Source organism: Phascolarctos cinereus, unplaced genomic scaffold, assembly GCF_003287225.1.
Source record: "Phascolarctos cinereus isolate Bilbo 61053 unplaced genomic scaffold, phaCin_HiC Scaffold_2;HRSCAF=192, whole genome shotgun sequence".
In the NCBI taxonomy this organism is placed as follows: domain Eukaryota; kingdom Metazoa; phylum Chordata; class Mammalia; order Diprotodontia; family Phascolarctidae; genus Phascolarctos; species Phascolarctos cinereus.
Window position 1 is genome coordinate 324,972,346 of NW_027555625.1, and position 21,276 is coordinate 324,993,621.

Sequence of the window (21,276 nt, forward strand, 5' to 3'; positions counted from 1 at the left end):
TGTTTCTTTCCAAAGAACCTGGGAAAGAAAAATCCTTTAATGAAGCTCAGTTCTTCAAACAGTGTGACATGATATACTTAAGCTATCTACTAAGTGACTATGGTCTAAGCGACCTGCAGTATGTTATATTAACAGTGACCTGGTCAGAAACATGGCATAAAATATACAAACTATCAAAGATATGTATGTTCAGAAAAGGAAGTGGGTCTGTCATGGGCCTAATGGGCCTAGTGAAAGATAACAGATGGACAGTACAAATGCTACACTGCTATCCTCCCAATATGAAAAGATCCAGAGGAAGGCCTCTACCACATTTGGTGGATGAATCTTCTGTGGAGAGATGAGAGGGGTAGATTGCGATGTGCCCTGGCAAATCACTCCAGTATCTCTGCCAAGAAAACCCTAAATGGGGTTACACAGAGTGGGGCACAACAACTGGTTGGTAGAGGGAGTACTTTACAGATAAGATCTAATGAAGTGGGAGACTAAGGGAGTTTACCTTTTAAAAAAAACGCATCATTTAGATTTTAACTAGATATGTGATTCAGGATGCTATTTAGACAGACTACCATGAAATGCCAGCATATTAATGAAAATACAAAGCATTATTCCCTATTCTATCCAACTAAAGGAACAATGATATAAAGACTATAGTCCTGAAATGGCTATATTTCTAGTTGCAGCTGATCTTTCAAGCAGGCCTCTGCTGTATATCAGTGGTGGCCTCATTATGGAGGGGGTCTTTATGACCTAGGTAAGAATATTGTCCCTGTTACCTGATGGCATTTTGGGGTTTTAAGTAAATGTTTTATGAACTAATATTGACATCATTACAACCAAATAGCTATCTATAGTTAAGTAAATAAGTTTCTAATTTTTTAAACTTTTTAATTAATTTTTCTCTCTTTGCTACTCCCTTCCCCCATTGAAAAGAAAGAAAAACAAAATCCTTGTAACAAATACACAGAGTCAAGCAAAAGAAATATCTTGAGTACATCACTTGTCAGGAGATGGATAGATTATATCATCATTGATCCTCTGGAGTCTTGAATGGTCTTTGCATTAATCAGGATTCTTAGGTGTTTCAAAATATTGTTCTTATATAAATTGTTCTCCTAGTTCTGTTCATTTCACTGCATCAGTTTATACAAGTCATCCAAGGTTTCACTGAAACTATCCTTTTTACCATTTCTTATGAGATAATAGCTTTCATATACAATAATTTGTTCAGTTATTCCTTAATTGATGGGACCCATTTAATTTCCAATTCTTCAGCACTACAAAAGAGTTTCTATAAATATTTTCATACATATGGGTCTTTTTTCCTTTTTGCTTTCTTTGGATTATCGGCATAGTAGTAATATCACAGGGTCAGAAGGCATGCACAGTGTATTAACTTTGGGGGCATAGTTCCAGATTACTCTCCAGAATAACTATCAGCTGACGATACATTAATGTTCCTGCTTTTCTGCAGCTCTTCTAACATATTATTTTCCCTTTTTTTGTCATCTTTCCCATTTTGGTGGGTGTGAAGTGGAACCTCGGAGTTGTCTTAATTTTAATTTCTTTAATTATTAGTGATTTAGAGCATCTTTTTCATGTGGATGTTAATAGTTTGGATTTCTGAAGACCGACAATTGATATTCTTTGACCATTTATTAAATAGTCTTATTTATATAAATTTGAATGAGTTCCTTATGTCTTGGAAATGAGACCTTTATCAGAGAAACTTGCTGCAAAGATTATTTTCCTTCATTTAATTGTCTCCTAATCTTAACTGTATTGGTTTTGTTTATACAAAAAAAAACTTTTTGTATCTTATATAACCAAAATCATCCAGAAGCTGGGTTTACACCAACACCTCACACCATATACCAAGATATGTCCAAACTGATACAAGACTTACATACAAAAGCTCACATCATAAACAAATTTAGAGTGGCAAGGGATAAATTCTTTGAGATGACTATGTACAAAAAATGTACAAAAGATAAAATGGCCAATTTTGGTGATTTTTGACAATTAATAAATGGTCAAAGGATATAAACAATCAATTTTTAAAGGAAGAAACACAAGCTATCTATAACCACATGAAAAAATGCTCCAAACCACTAATAGAGAATTACTAATTAAACCAACTCAGAATCAAATTGGCAAAGTTGACCAAGAAAGGATAAGTAAATTAATTTCAATTCATAAAGTCTCATAATAGCTTTTCAGTCATTCCTTCCATCTCCATGAAGATTCTTTGTCCATTTATTCTCATTCATTTTTTCTTTTACGTGGTCATAGATAGTGTGTTTTCTGTTCTGGTTTGGCTGTTTTCACTTTTCATTATTTTATAAAGGTCTTTCTACATTTTTTGCACAACAACTTTTCAGTTGTTTTTCTACATCTCCATAAGGATCCTTTGTCCATTTATTCTCATTTTTTTCTCTCTTACACAGTCATAGTGTATGCTGTGTTATGATTTTGCTTTTTTGCCTTGCAATTATATGCCATGAACATCATGGAACAGATTTTTGGTTTTTGAAAGGCCTTTCAAGGTATATTGGAAATAACTGAATGAAATAGTAGAATTATATTTACAAATGTTGCTGCCTCCTGCCATACTGCTCTCCAAAAAGATTCAACAAGTTTTCCATTTTACCTGTTGTGTTTCCTTAATAGGTAAACAGCATGAAGGAACTCTACCTGCTAATGGAAGAGGAAGAGCTAAACCCCCAGCATTCTGACAATAAATCCTGTGTGGGGGACATCTGGACACAGAACACTGTGAGTTGTCAGTTCCTGAGGAAGGGAATCAAATCCTTCTTATGTAGCTACTGTTAATGGATGAATCAGAATCTGAATGCACTCTGGGGCTATAATATCAAAACCAAACCATCGTTCAAAGGAAAAAAATCAGGGTCACATTATCAGCCCCCAATCCAAAATTCAGAGATGGGAGTCTAGGAGGAAAACACATGGTAGAGACGTAAACAGGAAGAGCAGAATCAGAATAAATGAAACTCGTATACAGAGGCTCCTAAAGAAAGAGGCCTGACTCAAGATGAGTGAGTAGTGCAGTGGATAGAGCACTGGACCTGGAGTTAGGAAGACCTGGCTTTGAATTCTGCCTCAGACACTTGCTGGCTTTATGACCCTAGGCAGACATTTAACCTCTCTGTGCCTCAGTTTCTTCTTCTGAGAAATAAAGGCTTGTATTTGATGAATTTGTATTTTGATAACCTAAAGTCTCTTTTAACTTTCCATCTGTGAGACTGTTTATAGTAATACAATACAGGCCATGAAGAGGAAGGGGAGGGTAGTATCATGGGGAAAATGGCTGATTTTGAAGTCAGAAGAGACCAAGGTTCAAATACCATGTCTGATGTTGAGCAACTCATTTGACCATAGTTTCCTTACCTATGAAAATGGAATAATAGCAATTATCTCAAAGGGTTGTTGAAAGGATCAGTAAAATTTTATTTATACACACACACACACACACACACACACACACACAGTACAATACAGATCTCAGCCATTGTTAAAGTAGAGGAGTTACAGAGGCTGACCACTAGCTAAAAGAAAATACCCCCAACCTTAAAGGATGGGAAAGATTATTTCTTGTTACCTATATGACCTTCAGCAAGTATTTAACTTCCAAAGGCATCAAGTTTTCATTTGTTAAAATGAGGTTGACGGACAAGATGATCTGAGGTTCCTTCCAGCTCTAGATATGTGCTCCTATGGACTTATGACTTTCCATGTTTATATTTAAGAGACAGGAAAATAAAAATATCAGCCCATAGCTGAATATAATCATCATATGCTAATAATGCTTTGTGTGGCATTTTATATTTTATTTTTCACTTTTGCATATAGTATCATTTGATTTTGATAACAACCCTATGATATGGAATGGGATTATTATCCCCATTTTACAGATTAGGAAACAGAGGCCCTGAAAATGGACATAATAATGATGATTATAATGATTATAATGATAATAATTAACATTTATATAGTGCTTTAAGGTTTACAAACTGCCTTTAAAAAATTATCTTATTTTGATCCTCACAAAACCCCTATGAATAGTATTGTTTTTATCCTCATTTTACAGATAGCTAAATGGCAACATGGATAGAGCCTCAGGCCTGGAGTCAGAAAGATCTGAGTTCAAATCCAGCCACAGACACTTGCTAGTTATATGATCCTAGGGCAAGTCACTTAACCTCTGTCTGAGTTTCCTCATCTGTAAAATGGGGTTATAGCAGCACGTAACTCCCAGGGTAGTTGTGGGGCTCAAATGAGACAATATTTTTAAAGTGCTTAGCACAGTGTCTGATATATAGTAAGTGCCAGATAAATGTTGACTATTATTATGTACAGTTGAGGAAACAGGCCTCAAGTGGTTAAATGACTTGCCCATGGTCACACAGCAAAGTATCTAAGGAAGGATTTGAATTCTGGTCTTCCTTACTCTGAGTCAAACACCCTATCCACATGACTTCATCTAGCTGCCTATGTCTTGTCCAAGATGGTATATCAAGTTCATAAGAAAACAAGAATCAGAACGCTGGTGTCTTGACTCTTAGTCAGGTGCTTGTCACCACATAATGAATGACTAGATTTCCCGTGTCACTGAGGGGTCCTGACCCTCAGGATCTGCTACCATTTCTTAGTAAAGAGAGTTCTTTAGGGGAAAAAAGAAAAGATATAAGATGATCTGGGCTTCTAATGTTGCTCATTCCAATGTTTTACACTACTTTACACCCAGAGAAGTGAGCTTTCCAAGAAGGAATGAGGCATGGAGAAAACAATTAAAGATCACATGAGAGGTCCAGGAGAGTAACCCAAATTGTTTTTGTATTTGTGCTGATCACATATTTGTCTGTCGGCAAATGCATGTTAAGCAAAGCATCCAAAAGACTAACAGGATCAACTTTGGGGGAAATGGGGTGTTATTCATTGTGGCCATGCTCAATGTGGCCTTTGAGAAAGGGGATTCTAAGAGACCTGCATTCTAGTATTTGCTCTGAAAATAATGCCCTGTGTGATCCTAGGTGAGTCACAGAAAAACAAAACCTTACAGCTGGAGGCTCTAAGAGACCATCTAGTTCTGTAGAGAAATCTCTTCTACATCCTCTGTTTAAAACCTCCAGTCATAGGGAACTCACTACCTTGAGGCAGCTAGGTGGCACAGTGGATACAGCGCAGGACAGAGTCATGAAGACTTGAGTTCCAAGGTAGCATCAGGCTCTTACTAGCTATTTGCCTTAATTTCCTTATCTATAGAATGGAGATAATAGTAGTACCTACCACCTCTCAGGGTTGTTGTAGAGATAAAATGAGATAATATTTTATAGTTCTTTGCAATCCTTAAAGTGCTATATCAGTGCTAGCTACTAAGAAAGATAGCCCATTCCACTTTTGGTATGCTATAGTTGGTAGAAAAATTCGACTTCTACTGAATTGAAATATGACTCTGCAGCTTCCTCCCGCTGCTCTCAGTTGGGCCTTGTGGGCCAAACAAAACAAATATAACTTTTAAAAAATATTGTTTGGTCTTTCATTACCTTCATTTTCAAATACCTCTTACCTCTCCCCTAGCTAGAAAATCCTGTAACAAGAAATAAAAGTGAAAAAGAAAAAAAAGACAGTTCTATAAAACAAACCAATACATCAAGTGACTGACAATACACACAATGTTCCACACCTTTTGTCCCTTGCCTCTTCAAAGAAGGGAAGGAGACATATTTTCTCATCTCTTCTTTGGTGCCAAGCTTGGTATCTAATTCTCTTTTTCCACATGACAATCCAAATACTTTAAGATAGTAATCATATTTCCACTAAGTTTTCTCTTCTTTAGGCTAAACAACCTTAGTGCCTTCAGCCAATTCTTGTGTAGTTACTTTATAGGCTTATAGATTTTAGAGCTGATAGTGACCTGGGAAATTATCTGGCCAATACTTGTCATACTCCAGCCACTCAATTCTCAGCAAATCAATCCCTTTCTCCCAGTCAACATGGATACCAGCAAAATAGCTGCAAAGTCTGCCTCTTAGTTTTGATCAGTTCCTATCAGGTTCTGTATTTCCTTTTTTTTTTTTTTTTGCAATGGGGTCAAGTGACTTGCCCAAGGTCACACAGCTAGTGAGTGTTGTGTCTGAGGCCAGATTTGAATTCAGGTCCTCCTGACTCCAGGACTAGTGCTCTATGCACTGTGCCACCTAGCTGCCTCTAAGTTCTGTGTTTTCTGTGTAACTCCTCTCATTGCCTCCTATGTCTTCTGTCCCTCTTTACTCCTATGTTCAGCTTTCTTTCCTGCTTCTGTCTCCATCTGGTCATCTCCTATCCCTATTCTGATACTTCAAATCAAAGCTTCTTTATAAGCAGGACTCATGTCTAGTCTTTGATTTAAGACTCAAAAATTCCTCATTTTATCAGATGTGACCCCAACAGTCATTATATAATCTTCCCATAATCTTCAGACAGTTATTTGATATACAGTCTCTTAGTTACAATCTTAGTTACAAACTCTAAAAGCAAACTTTCTGATGGACCATTCTGCAGCCCTCTTGAATTCAACATTTATCTGAGGGGGAGCTCTCTCTCTGATGCTTAGAATAGTTTGTCTCTCCCCATTTTTAACTGAGAGATTGTGTATCTTTTGAAGCTGATCTTATCAGTGTTCCTTATGGAAATGTTCTTTTTCTGCTCTTTTCAGCAACCAAAATGTCCAAATAAAAAGGGGTAGCACCTGACAAAGAAAAGAATAGCATCCAGAAGTGATAGTTTCACTGTAAATCATACCACAGTTGGAGTGTTGTTTTCACTTCTGGGTGTCACATTATTGGAAGGATATTGACAAAATGGAATGCTCAGGGGCAACTCCTATTCCTTCCAGCTTCAACATTCCAAGAATAGGTGTTAGAACATCCATTCTAACAGGGGGAAGTCCTTCAGCTTAGGTAATGTCCTGATGTTGTTAAGATGCTTCTAATAACCACAGTTGAATGAGAAGGCTAGAAGTTCTAAGGGTGACCAAGATAGTCAGAGAACCGGTGACCATGCCCTGCTACTATTGGTTGAAGTAACTGGGATTCTTTAGCCTGTTGAAAAGAAGGGTGAAGGAGCAGGTCAGAAGGAATCAGACAAATAGAATACATATGAAAGTTACATGAATTTACAATCATGTAATTAAAGAGAACTAAAAAAAGAATTTATATAATTAAAAGCTCTACATAGTGGAGATTTGCAGCTTCATATACAATCCCTTCCTTCTTTTTTACAAGGTATATGACAGGATGGAGGTTTTCATTCAGAGAACAATTTGGAAGGATGTTGTAGAAAAGATTCCTGCTCATAGGCTGGTCTGTCCAGGTGCCCTCTGGGGCTTCTTTCAGGCCTGAGACTGATTCTGACATTCTCTTTGGCATTAGAAAAAACAGCTGGCCTCTAGGTTGATGTCAGAGAGGGATTGGGCAAAGGGATGGTTGGTGCATCACTGGTCTACTTCAGAGTGTCTAACATAAGACCTAAGGGTGGGTGAAAGTACCAGATTTCCAGCTCTGCCTCTGCCATGCTGTGGTAGAAAGTACTTGATTTAGAAGAGTACTTGATTTAAAATCAGAGGTCCTGAGTTCAGACTCTGGCTCTGCCATTTACTACCTCTGTGACCTTGGGCAAATCATTGAACTTCCTTAGGGCTCAGTTTTCTCATTTCTAAAGTGAGGGGGTGGACCTAGCTTGTCTCTGACGTTCCTCATGCCTCTCAATCTCCAACCTTCCATCCCTACAGCCCAATGAATATGTGAAGACTCTTGCAGACATGAAGATCATCCTGAAAGAGCTGTGCCGAGAGCTCCGGGAAGAGCGGCGGGGCATGAATGAGCTCCAGCAGCAGTTTGCTAAGGCTAAGTCTGCCTGGGAAATGGAGAAGACTGAGTTCAAGTGCCACCTGGCACAGGTGAGGGCTTTAGCTGCGAGGCTTTTCCTACCTAATTCCTGCTCATCCTTTAAAACCCAACTTAAATGTCCCCTCTTCCACAAAGCCTTCCCAGTTCTTTCTAGGTGTTTCCTTACTTTAATCCAAGAGGACATTTATGCATTTATCATGTATTATTATCTCTGGTAATTATCTGTGCATGTTTCACGTACTGTTACTAGAGCCTCATGAAGGGAGAGACTGTGTCTTATTTAAAATTTCTATCTCCCCAAGCACCTCTCACAGTGTTCTGCTGCACATGGTAGCATAATAGGTACTTAATACATATTTGTGGAAATGAACTGCCCCATCCTGGGCCACCTAGGGATTTATACTCAGTCTGAAAATCCATCTACTTCCCTGAGAAAATGGATCAGCTCTCCCTACTAGAAGCTACTTTAGCTCTCTATGTCATAGCCAAACCTACCAAATAGGGTGAATCCTGAATACAGAAACAGCTCTGGCCCTTCTTGCCGAGCTGCTACTATTGGGCTCATTTCAGCTAGGGTCCCAAGGTCAGAAATGTCAAAACCAAAACCTTCTGTGAAGGGACCAGTGGGAGGTAGAGAGGGAGGAAGGTATCAGATCATTTGGCTACTGAGATTAGGATCTATTAGGTTATATGAGTACACCTGGGCAGCAGGTAGTAACAGGGTCAGGAACGTAGGGAGACAGTCAAATTATCAACTGAATGTCTTTTTTTTTGTTCTGTTTTTTTTTTTTTGCTAGACAGTGGGGTTAAGTGACTTGCCTAGGTCACACAGCTAGTTAAGTGTCAAGTGTCTGAGGTCAGATTTGAATTTACATCCTCCTAACTCCAGGGCCAGTGTTCTATCCACTGTGCCACCTAGCTGCCCCCATCAATTGAATGTCAAGAAGACCAGAGGCCAGGAGAAAAGGGATTGAGTTCACATTCATAGGTTGAAACAGGTTCAGACCACCAGTTGGGGAGGAGAGTCTGTGAAGCCAAAGGAGCCGGGGTCCTATAGTTTAAATAAAACATAGTCTCTGTCCTCATGGAACTCATAATCTAATAGAGAAGAAATGACCCTGGCACAAATAATTGTAAATTAGAATACTAAAAGTGCATAGGAAAGTGCTTTATAAATATTAGGGCACTATCTAAATGTAAATCAATATTATAAGATGTAGGGGGGAAAATGTGACGGTTAAAGAATCATAAAATGATAGATTTAGAGCAAAAAGAGAAGTCAGTGGCCAAGTCCAACATCCTCATTTTACAAATGAGGAGTGAAGCTCAGAGATGTTAAGTTTCTGAATTCAGATTTGAACCCAGGTCTTTCTAACTCCAAATCTAGCACTCTATCCACTACTCCATAGTGCCTCTAAATCAAAAGATCATTGCTGAATTGATGGTAGCAAGTCCAATCACCTCATGTTACAGAAGAAGAAACTGAGGTCCAGAGAAGTTTAGTAACTTGCCCAGGTCACACAGGTAGTAGGTATGGGAGGCAAGATTTGAACCTGAGTTTTCCTAACTCTACTCCAGTGCTCTGTTCTTGATACACTACCATTTAAATAGGGAAAGAAAATGGCTTCTCTGCTCAGAGATTTCCCCCACTGTTCTGTGCTGAGACTCACTCTTTCCCTCTACCAGGTGAGAGAACAGAGGAGGCTTCATAGAAAAGGGGCATTTGAACTAGGTTTTGAAAGATGGGTAAGATTCCAATGGGATCATTTTTCCACATGAGCAAAAGTACAGAGGCCAAAAAATAGGATCATGTATTGAGAATGATGATCCATTCAATCTGATTAGTGGGAAGGGAAATAAACTGAGATAATCCTGAAAAAAAACAAAACAAAACATACTGGAGGACTATAAATGCCAGGCAAAAAAGTTTGGGCTTTATTTTATTTTTGTGAGGCAATGAGGTGAAGTGACTTGCCCAGGGTCAGACAGCTAGTAAATGTCAAGTGTCCGAGGCCAGATTTAAATTCAGGTCTTCCTGAATCCAGGGCGCTGCATTATCCACTATGCCATCTAGCTGCCCCCTGGACTTTATTTTATAAGAAATGGGGAGCTATTAAGGATTTTTGAGCAGTGAAATGTTGTGATCAGAGCTGCTTATTAGGAAAATTATCTTTGCCTTTGAAGAACAGACTGGAGGGTCACTAGAGAGTGACCAATTAGGAAATTATTCCAATAGTTCAGGCAACAGGATGTGAGAATTTGGTAGTGGGCATAAAGTGACTTCAAATGTTGATTGAATTAAATTAGATAAGATTTAAATGACTGAAGATAATATAATCTATCAACTAACCTATGTCTAGGCTATCTTCATTTTTTGTATGATAAAATATAGGGATGAAGTAGATTTTAAGTATAATGACTTGTTCTCCCCTTCCTACTCCACTCTGACCCAGTTCTCCATGGCTATAGAGAGGAGAAAGCCATTGCCCATCTGTTCCTATTGCAGGCAGGGAAATTCCCTTTTCAGATTTATAACATCTTAAGTAAAAAATCAGCCTTATTCTGTTCAAAATCTTATTTTTGTTATGCCATTAACAAGCATTATGTCAAGTCACTTTCAGTTGCCTTCCCCCCACCCCAACCGTGGCTGTAAAATGAGGGGTTTGAACTGAGTGGTCTTTAGGAGCCCTTAGAGCCGTGACATCCAGTGATTCTAGAGGAGACCAGGGATTGGAGAAGGAGCTAGGCCAATTGCATTTCTTCTCCCTAAACTGTCAGGCCTTATGTTTTGCCAGCTGGAACTAAAACCTGGGAAAGGAGTGGGTGAGCGGGCCCTGCCTGACTGGAAGGCCATCCTGAAAAGAGAAAGGGAGGAACACCAGCACCTCCTGGCTGAGTCCTACAGTGCAGTCATGGACCTCACCAAACAGCTGCAGATCAGTGAGAAGAACTGGGACCAACAGAAGATAGAGCTGCTGGATAGGTTCAAAGATGAGAAGCAGCAGGCTGAACAGCAGGTGAAAGAGCTACAGAATAAAATAAGCCAGGTAAGGAGGCCTTCCTTGTCCCCAGGAGCATGCCTACATGCACTCACATATACATTCTCACACTAGAATGTGGACTGATACATTCAGTACCCATGTGCACATGCATTCATAAATATTCCTATTTATGCACAAAGCCTCACATAATATACATGCACAGAATGCACAGAAGCCCACATGCAAAGACATACACAGGCATATATATGCAGACCTACAGATAAATAGGTACACATGATCATTGTTAAGTACTAGGAAACTGAACTCAAGCACAAATGAAAGACAGAGCAAACCACACTAGTTTTCTTATTTTAAAATTTTATTTTTTTAAAATTAACAAACCATTTATTTTTCTCTTTTAGTCCCCACTGAAAAGAAAAAGCCTTATAACAAATACACAATCAATCAAAACAAATTCCTGCACTGACCATGATTAAAATGTGTCTTTCTACATACTGAGTCCAATCTCCTCTTTGTTAGGAAGTCACACCAGTTTGAGTTGGTGGGTTGGTTTTTTTTTTTTGGTGTTTTGGCTTTTTTTTAGTTGAACCATGAACCAAAAGCCAAAGTTTTAAGTAAAAAATAGTATTGGCTAACCCATGGCATCCACATAATTCCCAGACTCAGGCTCACCCAAATCTGGCTGCATTTCATTCACTTGAGGTTGCTGCTACCTGTGTACCCATCTTCACTGGCTCACCCTCACTAAGCTCTCAGCTCCTCTCAATAAATATTTGAGGCAAGATTTGAACCCAGGTTTTGCTAACTCTGATGCCAGTGGTCTATCCTCAATACCACACTACCACTTAAATAGTGAATGGAAATGGGTACTCATTTCTGGGATTTTTCCCCCATTGTGTTATGCTGAGACTTTTTATAATTTGAAGACATATCAAACTTTTTCCATCTGCCTGGTAAGACAAGAGGTGTGAGGGTTCATAGAAAACGGGACACCTGAGATCTTGGTTCTACATTTGTCCTTCCTTCAGCACTAGAGAGATGTGAGACTTGTTCCCCTTCTCCTTGAGGAGATTCTCTTCTTGTGATTCAATTGGAAAAGGATTTGAGAGAGCCAAGGACTGGTTTCATTTGGTTACCAGGGCTTCTGATGGATCCTAACTGTATATAAGCAGAAAACTTGCTCTCCCCCACCACTGTCTTCCCTTAAAGCTCAACAGAGACATTTTCTCCTAAAAGCTATTCAAAATCCACATCAGTTGTAAGGTGTCACATGTTTATCATAAAGAAGATGTAGATGAAGAGATCAGAGCACCAGACTGAAGAGTTAGGAGATCTGAGTTCTAGCCCTGGCTCTGCCAGTCACTTCTTTTGTGACCTTAGTAAATCTCTTCTTCACTCACTCCTCAATTTCTTCATCTTTCAATAGTAATAGTAACATCGACTATATCTACTTCATAGGACTGGTTTGGGAATCAAATAAAACAACAGATATTAAAAGTGCTTTGAAAGTAATAAAAATATTTCATTCTGAGTGTGAGAGAGAATAGATTTTTTTGTTCACTAAAAAAAATTTAAAAAGAAATTAGATAAAATTGCAAATTTATGATTTTGCCAATAATAGCAAGAGTCTAGGATTTTATAGTAATAATAACTTACATTCATGTAGTGCTTTATATTTTGCCAAACATCTTTTAAATTTTTTTCCAATTACATGTAAAAACAACTTTTAACATTCATTTCTGAAAATGGTGAGTTCCAAATTTTTTCCATCCTTTACCTCCCCCCTCATTGAGAAGACAATCAATTTGATATGTTATATATGTGCAGTCATTGCAAAACATATTTCCACATTAGTCATGTTGTGAAAAAAAATACAGACCCAAAAAAATGAAAAAAAAAAAGTAAAAAATAGTACGCTTTGGTCTGCATTCAGATCCCATCAGTTCTCTCTCTAGAGGCGGATAGCATTTTTCATCATAAGTCCTTCAGAACTGTCTTGGATCATAGTATTTCAGAGAATAGCTAAGTCATTCACAGTTGATCATTGTACAATATTGCTGTTACTGTGTACAGTGTTCTGGTTCTGCTCACTTCAATTTTTTCAAAATATTTTTATGTACATTGTCTCATTTGATCCTCACAATATTCCTATGAGGAAGCTTAAGTTAGTGTTAATATCCTCACTTTATAGATGAGAAAACTGAAATTCAATGAAGTGACATAATAGAAAAGTTTGATGAACACTTACTAGGGGATGTTTAGACTAGTGGTAATTCTTAATCAGGAGTGGGTTGGATTGTATGGTCTCTGAGGACTTTTCCCACATTGAGATTCTGTCATACCTTAGGTCACATAAGTAGCAAGCAGCAGAGCTCAAACTGAAACTGATATCTTCTGACTCAAGTCCATTAATCTTGCTGAGAAGTTAGGATGGTGTAGTGGAAAAAGCATAGCACTTGGAGCCAAAAGACCTGGCAGGATTCAAGTGTGACTTCTGCTACATAGGATTCATAAGGCAAATCACTTCCCTTATCAAAGATATAATTTTTTCAATTATCATATACCAATAATACTTATACTACCATTCCTCACAGGATTTTGAGGATCCAATGAAATTGTAAAACTTAAAAGTACCACACAAATATGAGGTATTATTTACACACACACACACACACACATTCTCTTGTCTCATAAATCAGTGGGAAGGTTTTCTCTTACAGTCAGCAGCAAAGTTCAGTTTCTGGCAGAGAGGAGCAAGTATCATTTTGAGGACAAGCAGGTGACCATCCTTGAGCATTGGAAAGGGGCTAATTTTGCATTCTCTGCTACTACCTAGCTGCAAAAGGGAGCTGAATCCTGGGCTTTGAAACACATGGAGATGGAAAAGCATGACAGCAGCTGGAAAGAGGTGAGTCGAGCTTCCTCAACAGCTGGGCCAGTCAGCTTGCCAAGGTGATGACCCCAGGTCTCTTAGCTTACCAGTAGGGGGTTAAGGAAGACAGAGGTTGCTGACTTGTGAGAGGGTTGGCTACAGCAACTGCTCATAAAAAAAGCATGGAGGAGACAGAGAAAAATCTGTTTCCTGGAATATTTGCAGCCCTCCATCCAAAACAAACTGTGCGCTGCTATGGGTACCCATAGCATAAACCCACTGTCTTAACCATATCTAGATGTTCAAGCACATCCCAGTACCTTGAAGGAGACATTCAAGGTTTCATATTGATTCTTACAATAAGGATGCAGTGGAAGAGCTGAGTTCAAATCCCTTGGGCAAGTCATTAAACTCTCCGCCTCAGTTTCCTCACCTAGAATATGAGGGAGTTGGAAAAAATGAGCTCTGTGGTCCTTCCAGCTCTAATGTTTTATGACTGCATGTAAAGATATCCAGCCTCCATAGAAAAGAGGCAAACCTCCATAGCTCTTCCATTAATTGTTAATGTGGGAAAGTCTTTCAGCTTAAGCAATGTTTAGACTTTGTTATAATGCCTTTATTAGCCACAATGAAGCTGTGTAGATAAGTGGAAAAAGCTGGAAGCCAGAAGACCTGATTTCTTATGCCTCCTTTTGTGTGTTCTTACACATCTGACCTATTCTGGGCATCAGTTTGCTCTTCTGTCAAATGGGGATGATCGAATTCTGCGTAACCTTAGGCAAGTTACTTAATCTCTCTAATCTAAGCCCCTATTTCCCCACATGCCAAAATTGGGTTAATAATCCCAACCCTTCCACCCTGTGGTATTGTGATAAGAATAAAATGTTCTATCATATGTGAGAGTGCAGTGAAAAGAATGAAGTTGTATAAAAATGAAAGGAATTTTTGCACCAAGCCAATCTCAGATTTTGGTGTTTTAAGGTGTTCAGAGGACCCAGGTTCAAATCTCTAATGAGATTTCTAATGTTTGTTTCCTATGTAACCTTGGGCAAATCATTTAACCTCACAGGGCCTAGGTTTCCTCTTCTGTCAAATGAGCAGACTGAACTAGATGCCCTCTGAGATCCCTTCAGCTCTAAAGCTATGATCCTAGGAAAGTGCTTTGAGGTTACAGAGGAAAAGTACTGTGTTTATTCATCTTGTATTTGTCATGTCACTTCTCCCTTCTACCGTGGTGACTAAACCGTAGTGTTCCTCTCCTCTTCCAGACCCTCAGTGAGAAGATACATGACAAAGAGACCATTTCTGAAGCTGATGCCAATGGAACCAACTTGAAGAGGTTAGGAGGCCTGGGCCCCTGGGGCTTGCTATGCTCTGACCACCTACCCCCCACCCCCAACCCATACCTTCCTTTTAATGCCTCATATGCTATACATGCTATGGTTAGTCAAGAGTCATCCAGGAACCTAGGGCAGTAGAAATATTTGTGCTTTTTAAAAAAATTTTATTTATTTTTTAAATGAGCGGGGCTTTTGAGAGCAAGAGAAACTACATTCCTCTTTGCTTTGTTCCTTGTCATGCGCTTTCATTACATTTGGGGGCCAAAGGAAGCAATGTGTAGGTCTTGAAATTCATTCCTTCAATAATATAACCACCTACTATGACTTGTTTGTCCCAGTGCCTAAGAAGTTTACAGTCTTATTTGCTCATAGCTAACAGAATGCTAAAAGTGCTAAGTCAAAAATCATCAGATGCAAAAATGTTATGGCATATAGTTTAGTGGTCTCACACTCATCCTTCTATATTAAAACTATCCTATTTTTTTCCCTTCATAAACATTTGTTAATTTGATTCTGTATTTGTATGATTATAGAACTGCATGATATGTCTTAAGCAGTCCCAAATGGCTCTTTGAGGCCCTGGCATAAACAGTAAGTCTCATGGGCAATAGAGAGAGGCAGAAGCCATTATGTGAGCTGGAGAGGTAGTGAAAAGCTTCCTGTAAGGAGACTGAACCTTAAGATAGGCCTTGAAAACAAACAGGTGGGAGCAGGGAGGGAAGTCCCTACAAGGACAACATAAGCAAAGTCATAGAAGAGGAAAAGAGCCTGGCATGAGTGGAGGTCACTAAAGAGGACAAAGTAGAGTGCTGGACTTGTAGTCAGGAAGAACTGGATTTCAATCCAACCTCCATAACCTACTAGCTGTGTGAACATGTACTTTAACCTCCCTGAGCATCAGTTTCTTCACCTACAAAATAAAAATAATAGTACTTATAGAACTTACTTCACACGGTTATTAAGAGGCTTAAATGAGGGGTCTTCCCAGTGAAAATGGGGGTGAAAATGAGGTGGATTCAGATTATGGAGATCTTCAAATGTAAACTAAGGGACTTCTTAATACACTAGGCAGTGAATCCTCACCATCTGTACACGGTACCTGATGCAGTAGCAAGAGTCAGAGGATCTGGCTTCAAATCCTGGCTCTGCTACTTACTCCTTGTTTAACCTTAGGCAAGTCACTCACTCATTCTGGACCTCAGTTTCCACATCTGCAAAATGATGCATTCGTATGAGATGATCTGTGAGGTTCCTCTTCTTATTGTGGTTTTGTGCTCCTGTGTCCTCAAGGTTCCTCTTCCCACCTGTAAAACAATCTCCAATCCATGAGCCTAAGTTTTGTTGTGCTCATCATATCTTCTTCTCCCACCAGGACCAAATCTGTTTCTTCCATGTCTGAGTTTGAAAGTTTGCTTGACTGTTCTCCTTACCTTCCTGGAAAATCAGCCAACATAGTCAATGAAACTTCCCGAGGCAAAAAGACCTCTCCAGCTGCCTCCCTGTTGCCCAGTAGCCTGATGGATACTGCCACAGTGAACCCTGCGAGAATTGCCTTTGTGGACAATGAGCAGGCCAGCCCAGAAAAGGGGACCAAAGAGAAGCTGGGGCTCTCCCCTAGAGACTGCAACAGGAGAGGCAGCCTGGCCTACCAGGATTGTGCCCAGAAGCAGATGCAGAGGAGCTACACGGCTCCTGATAAAACAGGCATCCGGATTTACTACAGCCCACCTGTGGCCCGTAGGCTAGGGGTCCCTCTGGTCCAGAATAAAGAAGGGAAAATTCTCATTGAGCCTGGCTTCCTCTTTACCATGGCCAAGCCCAAAGAGTCAGCAGAGTCAGAAGGCTTGGCTGAGAGTACATATGGCCGGTGGCTGTGTAACTTCTCCAAACACCGGGAACTTTTGGACAGCAGCCCAGTCAGCAGTTCTGCAGCTCCTGTGCCTAACTTCCCCTCTGCCCTACATGACTTTGAAATGTCAGGCAACATGAGTGATGACATGAAAGAAATTACCAACTGTGTCCGCCAGGCCATCCGTTCTGGCTCTCTGGAAAGGAAGGTAAAAAGCATGTCAAGCCAGACTGTAGGGCTGACAAGTGTAGGCACCCAGACCATCCAGACAGTGAGTATTGGTCTTCAAACTGACCTGCCTCGGGGAAGCCTGCATGGCAAGAGTTGGTCACCCCGTAGCTCTTCTCTGGTATCTGTCCGAAGCAAACAGATATCTTCTTCACTGGAGAAGGTCCACTCTCGGATTGAAAGACCTTGTTGTTCTCCTAAATATGGGTCACCAAAGCTTCAGAGGAGATCCGTGTCCAAACTGGATAGCTCCAAGGACCGAAGTCTGTGGAATCTTCACCAGAGTAAGCAAAATGGATCAGCTTGGGCCAGGTCCACCACGACCCGAGACAGCCCAGTCTTAAGCAACATTAATGATGGACTATCTAGTTTGTTCAATGTAGTAGAGCATGCTGGGAGCACTGAGTCTATCTGGAAGCCAGGGAGCCAGGAGACCCGCACCAAACCAGAAACTCACAAGTATGGTATCGTACAGGAGTTCTTTCGTAACGTGTGTGGCCGCTCACAGAGTCCCACTTCTGGGACAGATCGGAAAGAAGTAGTGGGAGATGAGTGCACCAAAAGGCCAGAGCCTCTTTCCCCAGCAAGTTACCACCAATCTGAAGGCATTGCCAGGATTCTGAGCAAGAAAACTCCAAAGCTGAGCAGTTGTGAGGAGGTCAGGCCAGCTTTACTCTCCCAGGGGGGTAAGGATGGAACCCCTCGAGATCCAGATGGCATTTTGACTGTGGCTAATGAGGTAGGTATGTGGGTTCTTTCCCTTCCTGTGAGAACTAAGGCAGGGTAGGATGGAGTATTGCCATGCTAGGAGTCCTTGTTTTAAAACTGAGATTGTGCGTCTTACTTCTCTGTTTCCATTTCCTTCCTTTTAGTGCCCTACACCTCATCCCTTCCAAAAGACCAATATATTCTTATTCTCATTCTTGGTGGGAAACATCACTAATACCTAATAGGCACTCAGAAAGGGAAGCTATTTATGGGGAGGAAGTCTCATACAAGGTTGATTTGGGGGAAAGGGGAACTTGGGAATCCTGCTATCTCCCAAAGTAGCCCATTCCACTTTTGAGTCACTGATTATTAGAAAATTTTTCCTTTTCTCAAGCCTGAATTTGTTTTTCTTTTTGGCTTTTTTTTTTTTTGGTGAGGCAATTGGAGTTAAGTGACTTACCCAGGGTCACACAGCTAGTAAGTGTCAAATGTCTGAGACTGGATTTGAACTCGGGTCCTCCTGACTCCAAGGCTGGAGCTCCATACACTGTGCCACCTAGCTGCGCCCTAAATTTGTCTTTTTGCATCTTTTACCCATCACTCCTAGTTCTGCCTTCTGGAGGACAAAGAGAACAGTCCTAATCCCCTTTCCTCATGATAGTCCTTCTAATACAGTTATTATCCATGCCCCCTTATCTTTTTTTCTAGGCTGAACATCCACAGGTCCTCATATAACATAATCTTAATGCATTTTACCATCATGACTGCCTTGCTTTGGATATTCCCCAGCTTATCAGTGTGCTCCCTAAAATATGGTACCTGGAACTAATGCAATAATCTAGATTTGGTATAACTAGAGTAGAATATAGCAGTATTACAACCTACACAATGATAGATACTATGCCTCTTAAGATTCTCTTCAAGGTAAACTGCTCTCTTGCCACATCTCTAGCATCTTGTACTAGTGAAATTGATTTTTTGAACCCGTGTCAAACTTTGCATTTATCCTTGTTAAAGTCCATTCTATCAAATCTGGTCCAGTATTCTAGTCTGTCAATATCTTTTTGAATCCTCATTTTTTCCCATCGTGTCTCCTCTCTGATCTATATAGCTTCATATAGCTGCCAATTTGACATTCTTAAAGTACAGGTTTGACCATGTCATTCCACTCTTCAAAGAAGCTTCTGAGATTCCCTATAGTCTCTAAGATAAAAAATAGGAACATTCCTGTTTAGCATTTAAATTCCCTTTATGATCCCTTCTCAGACTTGTTTCATTTTATTCCCCCCTCACTGATTGTACATTTCTACTCAGCTGGCCTGCTTTCTATTCCACGTATACAACATTCCATTATCTTCCCCTATGCTTTTGTACTGTCTCCATTCATAGCATGTTCGGCCTTCTCACCTCTGCCTCTTAGAATATCTTCCTTCAACATTTGGCTCAGGTACTATACCTCCCATATAAGGCATTATCTGAGTCCTCTAATTTCCTCCCCCACCCCCCAACCCCCACTCCCACTCCAAATGATAACATTTACTAATTTGTGCATGTGTTTTATCCCCAACAAGAATTTAAGTTCATTGAGGAACTGTTTCATTTTTTCTTTATATGTCCAGGACTTAGCACAGTTCCCTGCTATGTAAATGCTTACTGAATTGAATTGAAATTTTCCAAGTCATTCATTGAAAAGTTTACTAAAATAGTATAGGCCCAAACATATATCCTGAGGCACTCCAGTAGATTTTCCTTCAGTCTGGAATCAAATTTATATCTGACCACCAAATCCACTAATTGTGCTATCATCAAACTCACATTTTTTCCATGTTTTCTACAATAGCATGAGAGACTATCAAATGCATTGCTAAAATCTGGATAAACTCTTATCTATAGTATTCCTCTGATCTCTACCAGTTTAGTGACACCATATAAAAAAAAGAAATAGTTATTCTGATAAGGCCTATTCTTGCTGAAACCATTCTGATTCTTTGTGATTACCCATTCCTTTTATAGGTGTTTACTGAATGTCTGTTTTCTTAACATTTTTTTGTATAATTTATCCCATTGAAAGTTTGGTGAAGTATTCTCAGAATAATGTTTTTAAATAATAAATTTAATGATAAATAATATAAATAAAATAATAATAAATTTAAATAATAAAATAACAAAGGAAACCAATTATACTGTTATCAAAATATTTTAAAAAACAAGTTCATGGACCCTAGGTTAAGAACCGTTGTCCTAGAGTTTTTCCAGGAATCAGAACCACACTTATTGGCCTTAAGTTCATAGACAATCTTCTCCATTTTGAAAAATGAGACATTTTTTCCATCTCAAATCCTGCAGTACCTTTTCCCTTCAAAGATCATTGTAAGTTACTTGACAATTGTATACCAATTTTTTATGTAACTGAGGATGCTCATTTCATGCATCATTTCATTGCATTTGTATCCCCAGTGCCTAGCCCAGTATCAGATCTGTTGACTTTAAATTATTAAGGAAACCTAGTTAGTCTCTTCCTACCCACTTACTTATTATGTATATCAATTCTCTATTAACTATTTTTGTTCTGTCATTTCTAGTCCAAATATCATTCTTAAAAGAAGCAGCAGCAAAAGTTGGGTAGTTCTGACATGTCTGTCACCATTATCTTAAGTACCTATTGTCGTAGGCACTTCAAGCTGTGGTCCAATGCCTCCTTTGTTTCCCCCCCATACCCCTTTTTTATCCATATTATTAGCTTTTAAAAACAGAGGCCACGTGTCAGAATGGAGAGAAAACTAGCTCTAGCATCACACTGGTTACGTAACCCTGGAACCCTTTAATTAACCTCTCAGTCCCCCAGGCAATTCTCAAAGACTATAAATTGCAGAAAAATTACCAGTATGCATTGGAGTTTCCTTACTTGGACTTTATCACAAGTTTATAAACTTCTGAGTGTCTCCAGTGCTTAGTGAAAATACAGGCAAAATTTTCTGTCTCCTGCTTTCACTTCAGTTTAAAGCCCTTTCTATTAAATTTGCAAACATCTAGCCTTTACTTTTATTAGCCTTTTACTAGCTGCAAGCCTAGACAGGAACCTGTCATTCCTATATTTTAAGCTGTGGTGCAGAAATCCACATCCCTATTTTCTGGCATGATAACCAACTACTCACTTTCTAAATCTGCTTTTCTCTTCTGCATACCTTGCTTTCAGTGGGTATCTGTGATGAAAACACCATTTTGTCAAGGTTTTTTAATCTTTAACAATACTTTATAGGTTTTTTCTAGCCATATTGTCTGTCCTCACATGAATTACTAGTAAAAAGTAGAGATCACTCTGTTAACTTGCTGGATGACCCTGACCAAATCCTTTTCTCTCCCTGGGCCA

At 39.4% G+C, this 21,276-nt stretch overlaps 1 protein-coding gene across 1 annotated transcript in view; it reads left to right on the forward strand.

Annotated features, from left to right (window-relative positions):
- Nucleotides 1–21,276, forward strand: part of MTCL2 (microtubule crosslinking factor 2) — a 131,602-nt gene that overhangs the window by 96,193 nt on the left and 14,133 nt on the right. Inside the window, 6 exon segments of the mRNA XM_020998541.2 lie at nucleotides 2,671–2,775; nucleotides 7,790–7,957; nucleotides 10,703–10,954; nucleotides 13,746–13,817; nucleotides 15,050–15,120; nucleotides 16,494–17,937. Coding sequence (XP_020854200.1) covers nucleotides 2,671–2,775; nucleotides 7,790–7,957; nucleotides 10,703–10,954; nucleotides 13,746–13,817; nucleotides 15,050–15,120; nucleotides 16,494–17,937 — 2,112 coding nt within the window.